Consider the following 17,677-nt stretch of genomic DNA (forward strand, 5'->3'; position numbering starts at 1 on the left):
TACTGTTTCCAGGACATACAACCGATTTTTAAAGATACTTTGCACCATCAAATGAGGGTCGCTTCTACATTGTAACCATGGTAAATTTCATACTTTCAACAACCTTAACACCATACCCTGTCTTCTCGGCATATGTCTTCAATTCCTTCAAGAAATTGCCTTCAGGACAAATAGATTTTGTTTTCTGCATTACTTAAGTGATGTTAAATCTTCATTGCTTCACAGATATTTAGAAACAGACAAAAATCATTTGGAAATATGTCAGATATACCATTTCAGGTCAAAACTGAAGTAAAATTTAAGTTATGAGAAATTATTTTTTCCATCTTGGAATTTCATTCTAAAAGCAAACTAATGAGTTACAAAATTATTCTAGATTTTTAAAAAGTAATTTAATCTCAGGGCGAATTATTTTAAGTAGAAAATTCAGTTTGCTATGCATGTACCAGTATAGATACATGTAAAATACAGTTCACAGAATTTTTAAAAATATATAATAGCTATGCTTATGCTATTCCACATATTTTTTCACTATGAATATATGTTAAATGTTTTCACTGTCAGCATATATCAAATTTATAAATATATACACATATTTATAATATATTTTTATTAGTGGCATAATACTATGGTATTATACAAGACTGATTATATTTATCTTAATTTTTGAGGAAACTATACGTGGTGAAGAGGAACAGTCATTTACATGAGGTCCTAAATGAAGGACACTGATTCAGCTCTCATTTTCCTTTCTACAAAAAAGGGCAAGAATGTATGTGTCTTACGTTGCTGTAAGATTTACTGTATCTCCATAGCCTAAGCTTGGGAAAGACGATTCTGGACTTATAAATTTAAGAGTTTTAATGCAATAATTCTTGGAATCTTCATTTACAGAAAGCTTCATTTGTCTTTCAGCTTCATGAGCTACACCAGTCAACTGTAGTTTTGGGCTCTATGCTAAAGGAGCTATTAATGATTTAAGGTAGCAGTCCCTCTGAAATACACCTGAAGAGGTACTTCAGGCACTTAATATGTGTCTAGCTTATCTCATAATTTGCACAAACACGGAAAGTAAATATTATGCAATTTGTTCCTTGAAAGACAAAAAAGGAACAAACAGATAAGTCAGAATATTTGAGCCTTTTTTTTCAAAGTAATTTCATAAATTGTTTTATTTAATGGGGAAACAGAGCTATGGTCATTTTAAGTAGTCATCCCAGTTGTGACCCAAACTTGAGCCTAATGACATATCAGTTAGACCATATCTTTACTGGTAGAACAAATGGGTAGCATAAAATTTGATCAATACAGTCAACCAAAAAGGAATGTCTCAAATCATACCCCTATCCCCCAGTGTTCCCTGGTATCTGCCAAAGTCAGCATTTTCCTTCAGAAGGATTACTAATTATTTTCACACCAAAATTACCAATGTCATTACCTCCATGACTGCATTAATTTTGCTTTGCTAAATAGAATTTGGTCAATTAATATTTATTAAGCACCTACTATATGTCCTGATTTTTCTACATGCCTCCAAAAATTAGAACTATGAGGGAAATAACCTGGAAAACTATTATTGTCATTAGTCACATGATCATTTAAATCCTGCATGTAGTTTTACTTACCAAAAATTAAAAATCATACCCTTAATTTTTAAACGTTTAAATTATTTCTGATTAATTCAGTGTATGTTATCAGATGATCTAAAGTGAGGTAAGCTTGATATATAATTATGAAATGAGACCATTTAAAGTATAGCTCTTGCATCAGCTTATTAAAATGAAAAAGTGATAATACAGTTTCTAGGAGGAACTTACATAACTAGGAGGATATTTTTAGATCACAAATTTTATTTCACATGAATATGCTGTTATGTTGATCAGTTAAAATTACCAAGCAACATACATCTAAATAAAAATCTATTGATATTTTCATTATCTGTTCTTAAACTTGTTCACTCAAGTCTCAGCTGTTACGTTTGCTTGTTTTCATTTTTAACCAAATACAGTCAGTCATGGGACTCATTAGAAGAAGAAAATGAACTGATTTTCTAGGAAGACCACTGAACTTTTTAATGCCAAATTTGCAATTAAGGCAAAAAATAACTTACACACAGAATTTACACCCCAAAATGCAGGCAGATGCTGGAAAAAGCTGACATGCACAACAAAAACATTTGTTATATTTATTTACGATGCTCTTGTAAACATCTCCCACAAAATGAAAAATAGTCTTATTTGGAAATAGCATTATCCCTGATTTTCATGAAACTTTATCTGGAAATATAGTAGTATAAGCAATGATAAATTGAAAGAAGGTTGTTTACACATCATGTCAAGGACATATTTGGTACACATAGCTTTTGAAGCACTGAGTATTAGCAAAGATTAATTTTAATTTATTCTTGAAAAAGACAAAAGTTTTTGCTAGCTTTGTGCTTTTATCCCACTCCATAAAAGTTAAAATAAAGGTTATCCCGAAGATACTTTTTTTTTAAATGAGAGAAAGTGATAAAAAGTAACATAGAAAATGTCACACATATTATTAGGAAACAGGAATGACGGTAAAACATTCCATCTAATTTTAGTCTGTTTGGAAAAACATATTGCAAAAATGATTTAAAATCGGATGATCAGTTTTACATATATAACATGACTATTAATGTTTTCAAATTTCTGTAAACCGTATTTTCTTAAATTATTTGGACAAATGCTACCAGGATTTGCATTAAAGTTTATTTCTCTGCAACAGATTGATCAAATATTCTACCACTTCCCATTTTCTTCCAATGGACTCAAAGTTGAATTTCTCCTAATAATTTGCTTAGCATTAAAAAAAGAATAATACAAACATATGAACCCCTTTTAATTTAAATTTGTATTCAAGAAGTGCTTGTCTGATATAATTCAGCTGATAAATATGAACCTATGTGTTTATCAAATCCCTAAGAAGATTATCTAAATCAACTTGTGTAATTACCATTCACCATCTGTTCCACCAGGACCTGAGCTGATCTGCTGGCATCTTGCAGTTTTCTGAACTTCTCGGCTTTTTCTCGCTCTATGGCCTGCAGCATGATAGCAAAGGTGAGTAATTCAATACAAGGATTGTGAATCTACACAATAATTATAACTTCTACTTCCCCTTTCAAGCCTTAAGATATTTCACTCTGTCAGCTTCTCATGTGAATCTAAAGACTTTTTTTCTCAATACTTTTGCCATCAAAAACATCAAAACGGCAATGAAAGCATGAGCCGTTTTCATGACTTGCTGCAACTTTTAATGATAAGATTTCTACCCAACATTTTTTTTACATTATAGTTTCTGATACATTTCAATATGAGACTGCAAAAAGTAAAAAGGCAATTCATAACAATGAAAGATAAAGTGTCACATAACTAACATGAAATTTATCTTGTAAAAATACACCATTGAAATTACTCCTGATAAGTATATGGGCAGTATTAAAAATCAAATTGAGAATCCAGTATGTATATAAAATGGAAAAAATAAAACTACCATAAATAATTTAGCAGAAATATTATATATATATATATATATATATATATATACATATTTAAATACAAGCCTGTAGGCTAATTTTTCTTTCAAAACTAATCATAGTACTCCTATTTCCAAGGAAGACCAGATTGAGTTTCAAAAAGCTTTCTAAATTCCTCTATTTCTCCTAAGAGTTAAATTTTGAACAACAAATACAAAATTATTTCAGTCAACAGTAACCAGCATTTCATACTACTGAGCTTAGCTAATAATATTCCTATGGAGACATAAATTTTAAACCATGATAGAGTAGAACTACATTACTATAAATATCAAGAAGATGAGACTATAACAATGTATATGTCCTAAAATATAACTATTCAAACTATAATGCAATTAAAATATAGTAAGAACAACACACCTGTGACTTAACAATAGTATTATAACAAAGATTTCTCCTGAATTTGAGGCAGAAGGTTATTCTACATGAGGCTACTTTTTAAGACTTTATTTACATCCACAGGCATTAAAAAAAATATTTCCAGGTATAATATTGGAGTACAGAGGGGAGGGTAAATAATAGATACATGCACAGTCTGCAGAACTGTTGAGTAGAAATTTGTGCAAGGATGGAAATGATCTATATCTGTGTCATTCAATATGATAGCCAATAACCACATGTGGGTATTGAGCACGTGAAAGGTGGTCAGTGTGACTGAAAAAAATGAAAATGTAATCTAATTTTATTTAATTAATTTAAAATTTAAAAGTTCCCTGTGACCAGTGTTAACTGTAATTGTACAGTGCAGATCTAATACATTCCTTTAAAAGCAAATTGTTAAGATAGGCCTGCAATCCCAGCTACTCAGAAGAAATGGGCGGGAGGACTGTTTAAGGCCAGGGGTTTGAGATCAGCCTAGGCAAAACAGAAAGACCTCCATCTCCAAAAAAAAAGCAATTTTAAAAAATTAGTCAGGCATGGTGGCATGAGCCTGTAGTCCCAGCTACTCAGGAATCTGAGGCAGAAGGACTGCCTGAGCACAGTAGTCTCAGTAGGTTTCAATGAACTATGATTGTGCCACTGTACTCCAGGCTGGGTGACAGACGGAAACTCTTTCATATAATATGGCAATATCAGAAATAGTTTCAAAGAAAAAGTAATCATCTAGACAAGACTATTTACCAAGCACATGAAATTATGGACATGCTTATACAATAATTCATATATTTTTACATATCTGAAAAGACTCCCTAATTTAAAGAAATAGCTACAAATGTAAAGGTTTTTTGTTTTTGTTTTTCTTTGAGACAGAGTCTTGCTCTGTCGCCCAGGTTGGAGTGCAGTGGCATGATCTCAGCTCACTGCAACCTCTGCCTCCCCAGTTCAAGCAATTCTCCTGCCTCAGCCTCCTGAGTAGCTAGGATTATAGACGTGCATCACCACACCCAGCTAATTTTTGTATTTTTAGAAGAGACAGGGTTTCATCATGTTGGCCAGGCTGGCCTCAAACTCCTGACCTTGTGATCTGCCCACCTCAGTGCTGGGGGCGGAGCAGGGGAGATTACAGGCGTGAGCCACCATGCCTGGCCTGAATAAGGGTTTTTTTTTTTTTTTTTTAATTTATTTTAAAGAGTTTCGTAAGTGGCAGACCTGACAATATCTGACTTCAAGGCTTGATACAAACTGCAGTAATCAAGACAGAGTAATATTGGCAAAAGAACAGACAGGTAAATCAATGGAACAGAATAGAAAGCTCAGAAATAGATGCACGTGAATATAATCAATTGATTTTTGACAAAGAAACAAAGGCAATGCAGTGGAGAAAAAGTCTTTCAACAAATGGCCCTGAACAATGCAACATCTACATGCAAAAAAGTTTATCTAGACATAAACCTTATACCCTTCTTTTAATTCCAATTATTTAATTCCAATTTATTTATTTTCATGTTATTCACTGGATCAACTTCATTCGAAGTTTATATTCTTGATGGTGAAATATCTGACATTGTGAATTTTATCATAAATTCGCTTTAAAATTTCAACACTGAATATATTTGTAAAAATGATAACATGGGCTGGGCACGGTGGCTCACACCTGTAATCCCAGCACTTTGGGAGGTCAATGCGGGTGGATCACCTGAGGTCAGGAGTTCAAGACCAGCCTGGCCAACTTGGTGAAACTCTGTCTCTACTAAAAATACATAAATAATTAGCCAGGTATGGTGGCAGCCACCTGTAATCCCAGCTACTGTAGAGGCTGAGGCAGGAAATTTGCTTGAACCTGGGAGGCAGAGTTTGCAGTGAGCCGAGATCACACCACGGCACTCTAGCCTGGGCAACAGAATAAGATTCTGTCTCAAAAATAAAATAAAATAAAATAAAATAAAATAAAATAAAATAAAATAAAATAACATTAACATATATTTTTGTGGAACACAGCATTATGGTTCAAAACCATGTTTTCTTGGGTACACATGGATATAAAGATGGGAACAAGAAACACTGGGGGCTACTAGAGTGGGGAGGAAGTGACGGGAAAAGGGCCAAAAAACTAGCTATTGGATACTATGTTTAGCACCAAACCTCGGTGTCACACAATATACCCATGTAACAAACCTGCACATTTACTCTTGAATCCAAAACAAAAGTTGAAATTATAAAAAATAAAAATGAAAATTAAACATACCAAAAATAAATGCAATGTTTCCACTGAATTTAGAAATTTGTGTAGCTGCTTGAAAGTAATTGTGGTATTCATATAATTCATAAAATTAATTAAAAATGAATCAATCACAGACTCTAGAATAAAAGGTCAAACTATAAAACTCCTAGCAGATAGCTTAGGAGAAAATAGAAATGACTATCAGTTTGCTGACAGCTTTTTAGGTATACCACCAAAGGGATGATCCACGAAAGAAAGAAAGAATAAGTTGAATACTACTTAATTAAAATGTTCTGCTCTGTGAAAGAAGCTGCCAAGAGAAGGAAAAGAAAAGCCACAGACTCAAAGAAAATATTTACAAAAGACATATCTGGTAAAGAATTCTTATCCGAAATACACAAAGAACTCCTGAAACTCAGTAACAAAAACAAACAAATTAAAACATGGGCAAAAAACCTTAACAGACACCTCACCAAAGGAAGTATACAGATGACAAATAAGCAAATGAAAATACGTTTCACATCATATGTTACCAGGGAATTACAAATTAAACAACAATGAGATACCACTACACGCCTATTAGAATGGCCAAAATCCAAGAACACTGATAAAACCAAAAGCTGACAGGATATGCAGCAATGGGAACTCTCATTCATTTCTGGTAGCAATGCAAAATGGTACAGCCACTTTGGAAGACAGTTTGAAGGTTTCTTACAAAAGTAAACATTCTACTATATGATCCAGCAATCAAGCTCTGAGGCATTTACCCAAAGGAGTCAAAAACATATGTCCATATAGATTCCTGCACATGAATGCTATAGCAGCTTTATTTATATTTGCCAAGACTTGGAAATAATCAAGATGTCCTTCAGTAGATGAATGTATAAATAAACTGTGATACATCCAGACAATGGAATATTATTCAGTGCTTAAAAATGAGCTATCAAGCCATAAAAAGACATGGAGGAACTTAAATGCATGTTACTAAGTTAAAGAAGATAATCTGAAAAGGCTATATACTACAGGATTGCACCCTAGATTCCAATTCAGAATATATGATAGTCTGGAAAAGGCTACAAAACAATCAGTGGTTTCTAGAGATTAGCAGAGACAGGTAGATGAACAGGAAAAGTATTGAGGATTTTTATGGCAGTGAAATTACACTGTATAATACTCTAAAGGTAAATACATGTCATTGTAAAGTTGTTTAAACTTATAGACTGTGTGGCACCAATAGTGAATGCTAATGTAAAAACTATGAACTTTGAGTGATAATGATGTGTCAATGTAAGTTCATCTATTGTAATAAATATCCCACTCTAGTGGAAAATGTTGACAGTGGGGCAGGGTATGTGTGTGTGGGAGCAGGGTTATATGGGAAATTTTTATACCTTCTGTTCAATTTTGCTGTGAACCTATAATTACTCTAAAAATAGAGTCTATTAAAATCACAAAAAAGGTTTCATGAATTAGGAATATTGGATTCAGTATTAAGAGTACAAAATGCTAAAAAAGCCAATCATTGACAGAATAAACTCCCATCAGGAATAGCTGTAATATATAAAATACTAATTAAAACTGAGAATAAATTAAGAGTAATTAAAAAAAAAAAAACTATAAGGTGATACGTTTTGTTTTATTTTCTTAAGTACCTATACTTAGCTGAAAGACACACATTTTACATGATGCTGTGAAGGGCAACAAATGAAAACTCAGTTTCATCTAATTAATTAAGAAACTCTGAAAGTGACAGACACTTTTTAATATCTTGGATTCCACTTGAAAATTTCGAAACACACAGTTTGTGGTATTTTGTGATTTTATGTTCCCAGGATCCCATTCCAATTAGCAGGTGAAACTTCTGAGTTGTCTTGAAATTCAGTTTCACAAAGACAGTATTGAATTGTTTCCAGAAACATGTGGACAATCATGGATAGTTCTAATTTGTTGGTTGAACTGAAAAGTCCATGAATAGGTAGTAGCTACAAGATCTGGTTAAAAGTAAGATCCTAGATGAAGCTCCAATATTTCTATTTTCTCAACTTCTTAATTTTTGTGATCTAAGCTATCTGTCCTTCGCAGCTTATGGCATACTTGTTTTTCACTGCTTACATTTATTCTCCATTAAAAGGTAAATGTTATATGTAAAGCACCCTGAGCATCTTAGATGAGAAAAAATAAGCACATTTAAGTAAATATGTAATGTAAATATCAAGAAAGACAGGAGGATTTGGGGTGTCCAGAATTTGAACATCAGGAAAAAACACACAGATAAAAGAAAAAATATATACCACAATACAACACATACAAGAAAAATGACAAGCTGAGTAAAGTGATGTTCTCTGAGTTACTTTTAGTTATCCTCTCCTATCAGAGGGGTTTCTATTTTATCTACATTGAACTTTTGCTTTAGTTTACATGAAATGATATAAAAAGTAGAATGAGAACACTGTGTGGTCTTTATAAAGATTGAAAATAAACTATCAATAGCCTTCTAAATGTTATGATCATAATCTCTTTATTCTAAACTTACCAGAATCAATTAATATTACTAACAGAGAGCAAAACTTATATTTCAGTATCTCAGGAATCATATTTGACCTTTAATATCTTGTTAGCCACATTGTTCCAGTTATTCTAATATAATAGTAACAGTAACAACAACCGCAACTACAACAAAAACAATAATCTATAAAGTAGGTACAATTACTTTCCCATTTTGATGGAGGAAGGAAGTGAGGCACAGAGAGGTTTGTGAAAATTTTGAAAACAATGCAATAGCCACATTAAAAATGAGATTCTTTATACTACCAAATTACAGTTTATGTACATAATTTCCATATGTATGTCATAATAATTGTAAGAAAGAAGAAATCAGCATTATTGTATACCATTTGTTACAAAAGAAAATTGAGCATCAATAAGATTAAATCATGTATCAAAGGTCATCATATTAGGAAGCTTTAGATTCAATATTAGAGCCCTGCTCTTCTACTTTGAATTTCAACTTTCTTTCAGACATACTCCGCTGTTGCTAGGGGTATTTCAATGGATATTAGTCAAAAAGGTGTGAGCATATCAGAGTATACATCACAGCAAATGGAGCTTATAGTTTGGATGTATTAGGGATGTTCAAGTTATTTAACTATTAATTCAGCATGGGCAACAAGGTATCAGAGGGAATGCCGGGTCACTCAGAATGGACTCTGACAGTCTATGGGCTGATTACCAACTCTGTATACAGCTCAAGTAAACTGAATAACTGGTGCATAAAGCGAGACATAGACCCCAGAAAGAAGCGGTCAATGGTATCTGCATATTTGTCAATGTTTAGAAGATATCTGGGTTCTGTTAGGGCACATTTCTTTCGAGAGGAACATTGCAAAGTGAAGAAGAATATGCACACAAGTGTGCCTTGAAGAGTGTGAACGAGACAATGAAGAGTCCAGAAAACATTTCATTTCAGACACAGCTGTAGACAGTTGATTTAAAATAATAAAATTTAGTGTAACAAAGAGATGTTAAAGAAGGTACTGTAACAACAAGGCTTGCAGTCACCCTTTTTGCTCCGCTGTTTCCAATTCTGTCTCTACTGCTTACCATTTGACCTTAATAAAGTACTTCAACCTTTCTGAACCTCAATATTTTCTATGTAAAATAGCAATAAAGATATCTATGACATGAGACTTCTGAGGAGATTAAAGGAGGCTCTTTATTTCTGAAAATGAGATAGTTTTTATAGTAAAATGGGGAGCTAGGAATAATTAAGCTGAGCCAAGTGACTTGACATAAGCTAAGACTATACCAGACAAACTGAAATATGGGCTCATTCTAGTTAAAGGTAACCTCAATAATCTTATTTTTTTTTTTTTTTTTTTTTTTTTTTGAGACGGAGTCTCGCTCTGTCGCCCAGGCTGGAGGGCAGTGGGGCAGTCTCAGCTCACTGCAAGCTCCTCCTCCCAGGTTCACGCCATTCTCCTGACTCAGCCTCCCGAGTAGCTGGGACTACAGGCACCAGCCACCACATCCAGCTAATTTTTTATATTTTTAGTAGAGACGGGGTTTCACCGTGTTAGCCAGGATGGTCTCGATCTCCTGACCTCGTGATTCGCATGCCTCAGCCTCCCAAAGTGCTAGGATTACAGGCGTGAGCCACCACACCTGGCCATGGAAACATTTTTGACACAAGAGATGATCAGAGTACCTTGTTCATGGAAATGTCCAAATAACCACACATAAAAAGTGTTTAAAAAAAAAAATAAGTTGACTAAATAAACATCACTGAAAATCTCCATTTCTCCTGGGATCTGGCCACCCACACATTTGTCCTCAAATGAAATACATGAACTTCTATTTTAAGGTAGGATGGATTGGTAGTTCCTAAAATTTCTACCGTCTCCCATTTACTCACAGGAATATACATTAAAAAGCACAGAAAAGCACAAAAACCAAAAACAAAATCTAAAGAGAAATATTTTGCTGAAAAAGGAAGATAACTGTCCTCATTTTAAATGATTGTGTATCAACAAGGAGGAACACAGGCCTTTCACAGGTCTAGCTTACAAAGTAAAAACTGGTTCAAAACAAAAACAAAAACTGGCTCTCACATCTATTCTCTTACTCAGTCCCATCTAAACTGCTCTTATCAGTCTCACCATTGGCCCCCAAACTACTACATTCAATGACTGATGTTCAGTCCTTACTTTACCTATCGCTATGATTTGATTCAGTGGATTCCTTTTTCTTTTCAGAAATATTTGCTAATTTGGCTTCATGTACTACCAGAACACAGAGTTCTCCTCCAACTTCAGAGGTCACTTTTACTCAATCTCCTTTGCAGGTTCCTAATCATGTCCCTGAACTCTCACTTTGGAGTGTCCTAGGCCTCAATCTATATTTTCCTTTGTTTAGGCCAAAAGCAGAACCGTCTGCTCCTCTCTTTCTCTCAAGTCTCATATTCAATCCATCAGAAAGTCCTGTTGGCTCTAACCTCAAAACACATCCAGAAAGTGAGTTATTATGGTGCTCACTACTACCATATTAGAAGAAGTACCCCATCATCTCTGAGGGGTATGAATATTTCAAAATAGGATACTAAAGGTCTTTATATTTCAACCTTTGTTCTCTGATTATATATTATCAACACGGCAGACAGAGACAGCAGGATTCAGTTCAACTCGCTGACAACTGAGTAAAAGCTCAAGTCCTTACCATGATCTGATCTTAATTAACTTCCTTAACCTTTCTGAATTCTTGTGCTACTGAATACCTTGCTTTTTTGCTGCAGACACACGCTTAGCTGTTCCCTGATGCTACAGGCATGCTCCTGTTACACGGCTGTGCATTTATTTTTCCCCATGCGCAAAATGGCCCTAAATTAGTGATTTGGACATTTTTCTCCATCAAATGCCACTTTTTCAGCTAGGCCTTTTAGTGTCACTCTGTCTACACACACATACATGCTCTAACTCTCATTTTATTCTACTCCTTGTAACTTATCACTAATATTCCATATGATTTACATATTAGTCTTGCTTCATTTCCATCTTTCCCACTAGAATGTAAACTATATAAGGTCAGGTATCCTTATCTATATCCTCCTCTACTCTATCTCAAGTCTCCATGAAAGTTGCTGGTACACTGTAGATACATAATAAGGCGAGCTCTATTTTAGCCTAATGCCTCCATATACAATATTATGGTCTCTCCCCTTACCCACAATACTCTCTTAAAGTGTAGATTCCTAACAAACTCTAACAGCTCTACATAAAGTGGCCATAAAACCAGTCCATGGGGATACATGCTGCAAGCTCAGTAAAGGAGGGATGGATTACATCAAAGTATTCTAGAAACTGCATATTCGATTGGGAGTTGGGCACATCCACCTTTTCTTCAGCTCAAGTCCTGACAATGGTAATAAACCATTACCTAAGTAGAAAAGAAAGAGTACCATATGCAATCCATGAGACAAAACTTGGTAGAATCTTAACTCTCTCTTTTTATTTCATGGCTCTGATCTTCCATCTCCTCTATGTGTGTATGTACATGTATGTACATACACATACGTACTGCGTATATACCCCTTTCCCTTATTTTCAAGACCAAGGGTATCATCTGAATACTCTTCAACCATGGTCTTCATTTTCTTTTATATATTTCATCTTCAATGAAATTTGAAATTTGAAATTAAATATATTTCAATATTTCAATATTAGTCCAAATACCCACAGTCAGAGTTCAGTCCTCAGTACTGTACAAAAAGTTATTTTGTGAAAGTCATTAATTTTCTTCTTGTTAGGAAAAATGCTTATTACAGCATTCAGTACTGATAACGACTACAATTATCTCCTTGAAAGTACCTTGTTCATAAAAATAACTTTGCCCTTGACAATGTTATCTTTCTCTTAAATTTCTTCCTCATGAAGTCATCCAGCTTTTCTGTGTGTTTTTCTATAGAGCTGTTTATCATACACATGTCTACATGTATATACATATATTTTAATCATAAAAGGATAAATATTTTATAACACATAGTTTTTAAATTATGTTATTAACATATAGAATACTAAATACTTTACTCACTATATGCTTAATATATGATATGTTTAGAAGCCACTACTCAGATTCTAAAATATTTAGTACACATAATTTCAAGTAAAGTATATAGAAGCTAAAAAAGGCATCAGTAAATCCATGTATCAGAAATGAGTGATTAATTATAAAATATAATATGGGCTCATGAAAATTCTTACAGATCATGAATTATAAATTCTAAAATGGGTAACTTAAATGCAAAATAAAAGGCAATGAAGTTGTATAATATTTAACAAAAGGAACAAAAGTAAAATAATTTTAAGCAAAGAAACAGGGACATTCACAAATTCCTCAATAAGTTGATTCAGACCTCTGTTCCTCCTCCTTTATTAGCACCTCTTAAAAGCCTCCTCTTTCTGTATCTTCTCTAACATTATGAAAATAAGTTATGGATCTCTATCAGTCATACTCTGATATTAGAAGTAACTAAGAATCTACTCATTTAACATTCTATAATGAAGTTTTACTCTTTGACTGAAAAGTAACTTATTCACTCAAATGTTTATTCAGAAGTTGTTCTATCCTTCATATTGGTAATAGGTTCTGTCTTAAATGTGACTGCAGAGCTGAAAAAAAAAAATCACATATCCATATAGTTAAACATTTATTGGGTTATGTGTTAGGCATGGGGACACCAAAAACCAAACACACACACATAAAACCAAAGCCATTTCATGTTCAAGTCCTGATTTCTGGAAATCAACAATGGAAATGAAGTGAAAATGACTAGAAATTACTTTGCGTAAGTAAACAGAAATTAGATCATTGCAGGCTTTATGAGAGCAATAAGAAGACACTGACTTTGTCAACACTTTTTACACAAAGACCACTGGGAACATATTTATAGATTATCAAAGTTAACCTGATTTACACGCTGCAATGAGAGAGACAGAGCATCACAGGGAACTATGGGGTTGTCTCTAAGAGTATGTTAGAAAAAGCTTATTTTAAGATGTGGGCTTGTGTTACGTGATAGGGGGCATCAAGGAAGTGGGGTTTTGTTTTGATTGGATGTTGTAAGGAAGTAGGGTAATTCTATGTTGAGTGTCCTAAAATTTTTATCTACATGGCAGGAGGAATGCAGAGAGGCTAAAGCTGTATTTAGTAAAGAAGCATGATGTGTCACATTAATGAAGATGAGGGATATTTGGTCATCAGGGGTGGTTTGGACAATGCTATTCTTTTTGACCGTATTAAGATATGATTACAAAGTGGTCTTGCTTTTATCTTGATTCATCACAACCATGGAGTGTCCCTGAATGATGCTGGCATTCTCAGCAATTGTTTGTATTCAACCAGAGAACATCACAGACTAGCTGCAAGTACCAAGGCAACATCCAGCAGTTTCAAAGCCTAACCGAAGTGCCAAGCCAGCTACTGGCTATCAGTAGCTGATTTTATCTTTCTCAAATGATTATAAACAGAGACATAACAAGATCATACTTATGTTTTAATGAGTTCGGTTTGGCAGAGGTGATGTGAAAATTTCTAAAGGAATATAACATTAGTAGCAGGCAAGACCAACTAGGGGATTGTCATCTTAAATAGAAGCAAACCATGATATTAGCTTTAATCAGGGTTTTGGTGATGGGAATAGAGAGAATTGGACATTTTCAAGAGCTGTTAAGGAAGCAGGATTAATTGAACTTGTCAAAGATTGGACTTGTGAATGGTAGAAAAAAATCTAGATGACCCAGTTAGCTTTCAGGTTTCTGGATTAGGCTGTTTGCAGGGTGAAAGGAAGGAGAAAGAATAAAGGAGGTCTGGGGAAATAATGAGATTTAAGATATCAGGCAAACATCAATTAAAATTGTCTATTAGGCAGTCAGATATATCACCCTGGGTTTTTTTTTTTTTTTTTTCTTTTTCTTATTATTATACTTTAAGCTCTAGGGTACATGTGCACAATGTGCAGGTTTGTTACATATGTATACATGTGCCATGTTGGTGTGCTGCACCCTTTAACTCATCATTTACATTAGGTATATCTCCTAATGCTATCCCTCCCTCCTCCACACAATAGGATCTGGTGTGTGATGATCCCCTTCCTGTGTCCAAGTGATCTCACTGTTCAATTCCCACCTATGAGTGAGAACATGCGGTGTTTGGTTTTCTGTTCTTGCCATAGTTTGCTGAGAATGATGGTTTCCAGCTGCATCCATGTCCCTACAAAGGACATGAACTCATCCTTTTTTATGGCTGCATAGTATTCCATGGTGTATATGTGCCACATTTTCTTAATCCAGTCTGTCACAGATGGACATTTGGGTTGATTCCAAGTCTTTGCTATTGTGAATAGTGCCGCAATAAACATATGTGTGCATGTGTCTTTATAGCAGCATAACTTATAATCCTTTGGGTATATCCCCAGTAATGGGATGGCTGGGTCAAATGGTATTTCTAGTTCTAGATCCTTGAGGAATTGCCACACTGTCTTCCACAATAGGTTTTAAGAAAGAGATGTGAGCTAAAGATACATATCGGGGGAGGGTTCATTCAAAAATAGATACCATTTGAATGGGAATGAATGAGGATATCCAGAGAAGAAAAACAATGACTGAAGAATACCAGTATTAAAGAAAAACTGAATTGGAACAAATGGCCAAAAATGTGAAAGAATTAATCAGGAGAAAGCAGTATCCCATAAGCCAAGTGAGGAAAGAATTTCATGAGGGCAAAGAGGTTAATAGGTTCTAGTTCTACAGAGGGATTGAGTAAGATAAGGCACGTATATTCACATGTGTGTTTACAGGAGAGGATACTTTCTTAAAGATGAAAATACAACCAGTTTAAAGGCTGATGATAAAGACCTGGGACATAGATTTTTTGACAATCTGGATATATAGCTGAATGGAAGCAGGTGGCTTAATACATAGTCAGGGATGCTGCTGAGAACATACACACAGAGATGAACCTCAACCAGGTGAAGTCTAGCCTCTTCCACCAAGGCAGGTGGGAAAAAAAAGAGAGAGAGAGAGAGACAATGAGCACAAATACCCACAATTTGAGAAATATTATTTTGACTAAAGTAGGAGATGAAGTCATTTACTGTGAATGACGGGGAAAGTTTAGGTACCCCACAAAAGCTTGAAATAATTGTTGAGAGAAACTAAGGCGAAAATATACTTAGGATGCATGGAAAGCTTATGAAGAACTGCTGGTTTTGTTAAAATATGTTATTAAAGAAATGGAGTAATGTCTGACAATGACAACATCTGCATATAATCACGACAGCAGGTAGCTGAATTGAGGAGATGAGAGAAACAGAAGCTTTTAGCGATAGCAGGAGAGCCCACGTGCTGAAATGACTAAGAATGAAAGAACAACTTGGGTGAAAAAGTCTCCTAACCTAGTGCCAAAGTCTTCAATGAGAAAATATGATAAAATGGTAGATAATAGATGGCCAGAAGTCATTAACTGCAAGGAAAGAGGTATTTTTACATCAAGAGAGCAGTATCTTTGGAATTGTCTCTGTTAGGTGAGGGAGTCAGTCATTCTAAAGTAGTGGGGGTACAAAAGAGGGATGAGTCACAGTGCTGTTTTTCAGGGTAAAAGTGGTTTCCATGGCTGAGTAGAGTAAGTACATAGGACAGAAGTCTTGTCTGGAAAAAGGGTTTGAGCCTGCCGAGTGAGAGAGTGTGGGAAAGCAGAGGAAGTGAAGCAAGGACAAGAAAGTGCAAAACAGCATAGAGAGAAAGATAGAAGAAAAGATAGACTCAAGGTACCTATACTCTGGGTAGTAAACACAGATAACAGAGATAGGAGAAAGGGGAAGAATTAACTGGCTTGATGATTTCCAGCGGGAGTTAGTAAAAAGTTGATTCTGAAAGAGTGTAATCAAATGTAGATCCCATGAAGAGCCCAAAGCCAGATGATCATAACGACTTGATAGGCAGGCTTTCAAGAGAAACTGGTACAAGCTCCAGATTTTCAGACACCTTATCAAACCCCCTTGAGATCAGAGGAGGCCATTTTTTTTTTTTTTATTACCAATTTACGTTACCATGTGCTCACTGAAATAATTTGAGTAGTTAGAATCTGTTAATTCAGCTAAAAAGTCTGAACTGTGGTGACATTAAAAGAATGTGAGAGGGAACCGCTAGGTAAAGCCCAAGACTGTGTCCTAGAATATTGATTCTCAAGCCTTTATGTGCATAGGCTTCGCTCCTGGAAAATGTTCAAAGTCAAATTTGGATTTACTAGTTCTGAGGTTCTATATTTCCGACAAGCTCTCAGACAATGTCAATATTTGTGGTCCAGGGACATTTTGATTAGAAAGGTCCCCTAGAAATCAGCTTTTAAATAAGTGCATTTTGTTAATTATATGAATAAAACACATGGCGAATATGCAAGGAAAAAAATTATGCTTAGGTCTAAAAGTTCCATTTTTTAAAATATGTGAAATTGAACTGATAATGGCCTATGATATGCTCATGGGCTAAAAGCACTTGAAAGGAGTAAATGAAGAAATCAAGTGGAAAAAAAAGAGTTGGGAATATTTAGCCATTTTTATTAATACCACTCAAGTTCATGACACGAGCCTGCCATGAGTTCAAAGTAACCTATATAACCTGACAGGTGATACAGTAAGAAAATTAATATATACCTAAACTGAATATCCTTCATCATTACTATGTATTTCTCTTGAAGATTTTTAATACATATACATTATATTGAGCCTGAGGGAAACATCAAGGTAAATCATTTCATGTCCTATTTTAGGAGGCAATTAAGAACGATGTTGTTATTTCAGAAAATGAGAGTTCAGGGCGATAAAGGGGACTCACAAGGTATCAGAAAACCAGTTATAAAATATTGTACATTTTTGAGCACTTTTAGTCTGTCATGCTCCCACTATTGATAAAATGCAAATTGTTCAAAGGCAACTATATAACAGGAACTTTTATGATTTATATTCC

General features: G+C 34.6%; 1 protein-coding gene across 3 annotated transcripts in view; it reads right to left on the reverse strand.

Moving 5' to 3' along the window:
- Nucleotides 1-17,677, reverse strand: part of DMD (dystrophin) — a 2,245,117-nt gene that overhangs the window by 1,505,151 nt on the left and 722,289 nt on the right. For all 3 annotated transcript variants that reach the window (XM_030933724.1, XM_030933725.1, XM_030933726.1), the window contains one exon: nt 2,980-3,067. In XM_030933724.1, coding sequence (XP_030789584.1) covers nt 2,980-3,067 — 88 coding nt within the window. The remainder of the gene's footprint in view (nt 1-2,979; nt 3,068-17,677) is intronic.

This window comes from Rhinopithecus roxellana, chromosome 7, assembly GCF_007565055.1.
Source record: "Rhinopithecus roxellana isolate Shanxi Qingling chromosome 7, ASM756505v1, whole genome shotgun sequence".
In the NCBI taxonomy this organism is placed as follows: Eukaryota; Metazoa; Chordata; class Mammalia; order Primates; family Cercopithecidae; genus Rhinopithecus; species Rhinopithecus roxellana.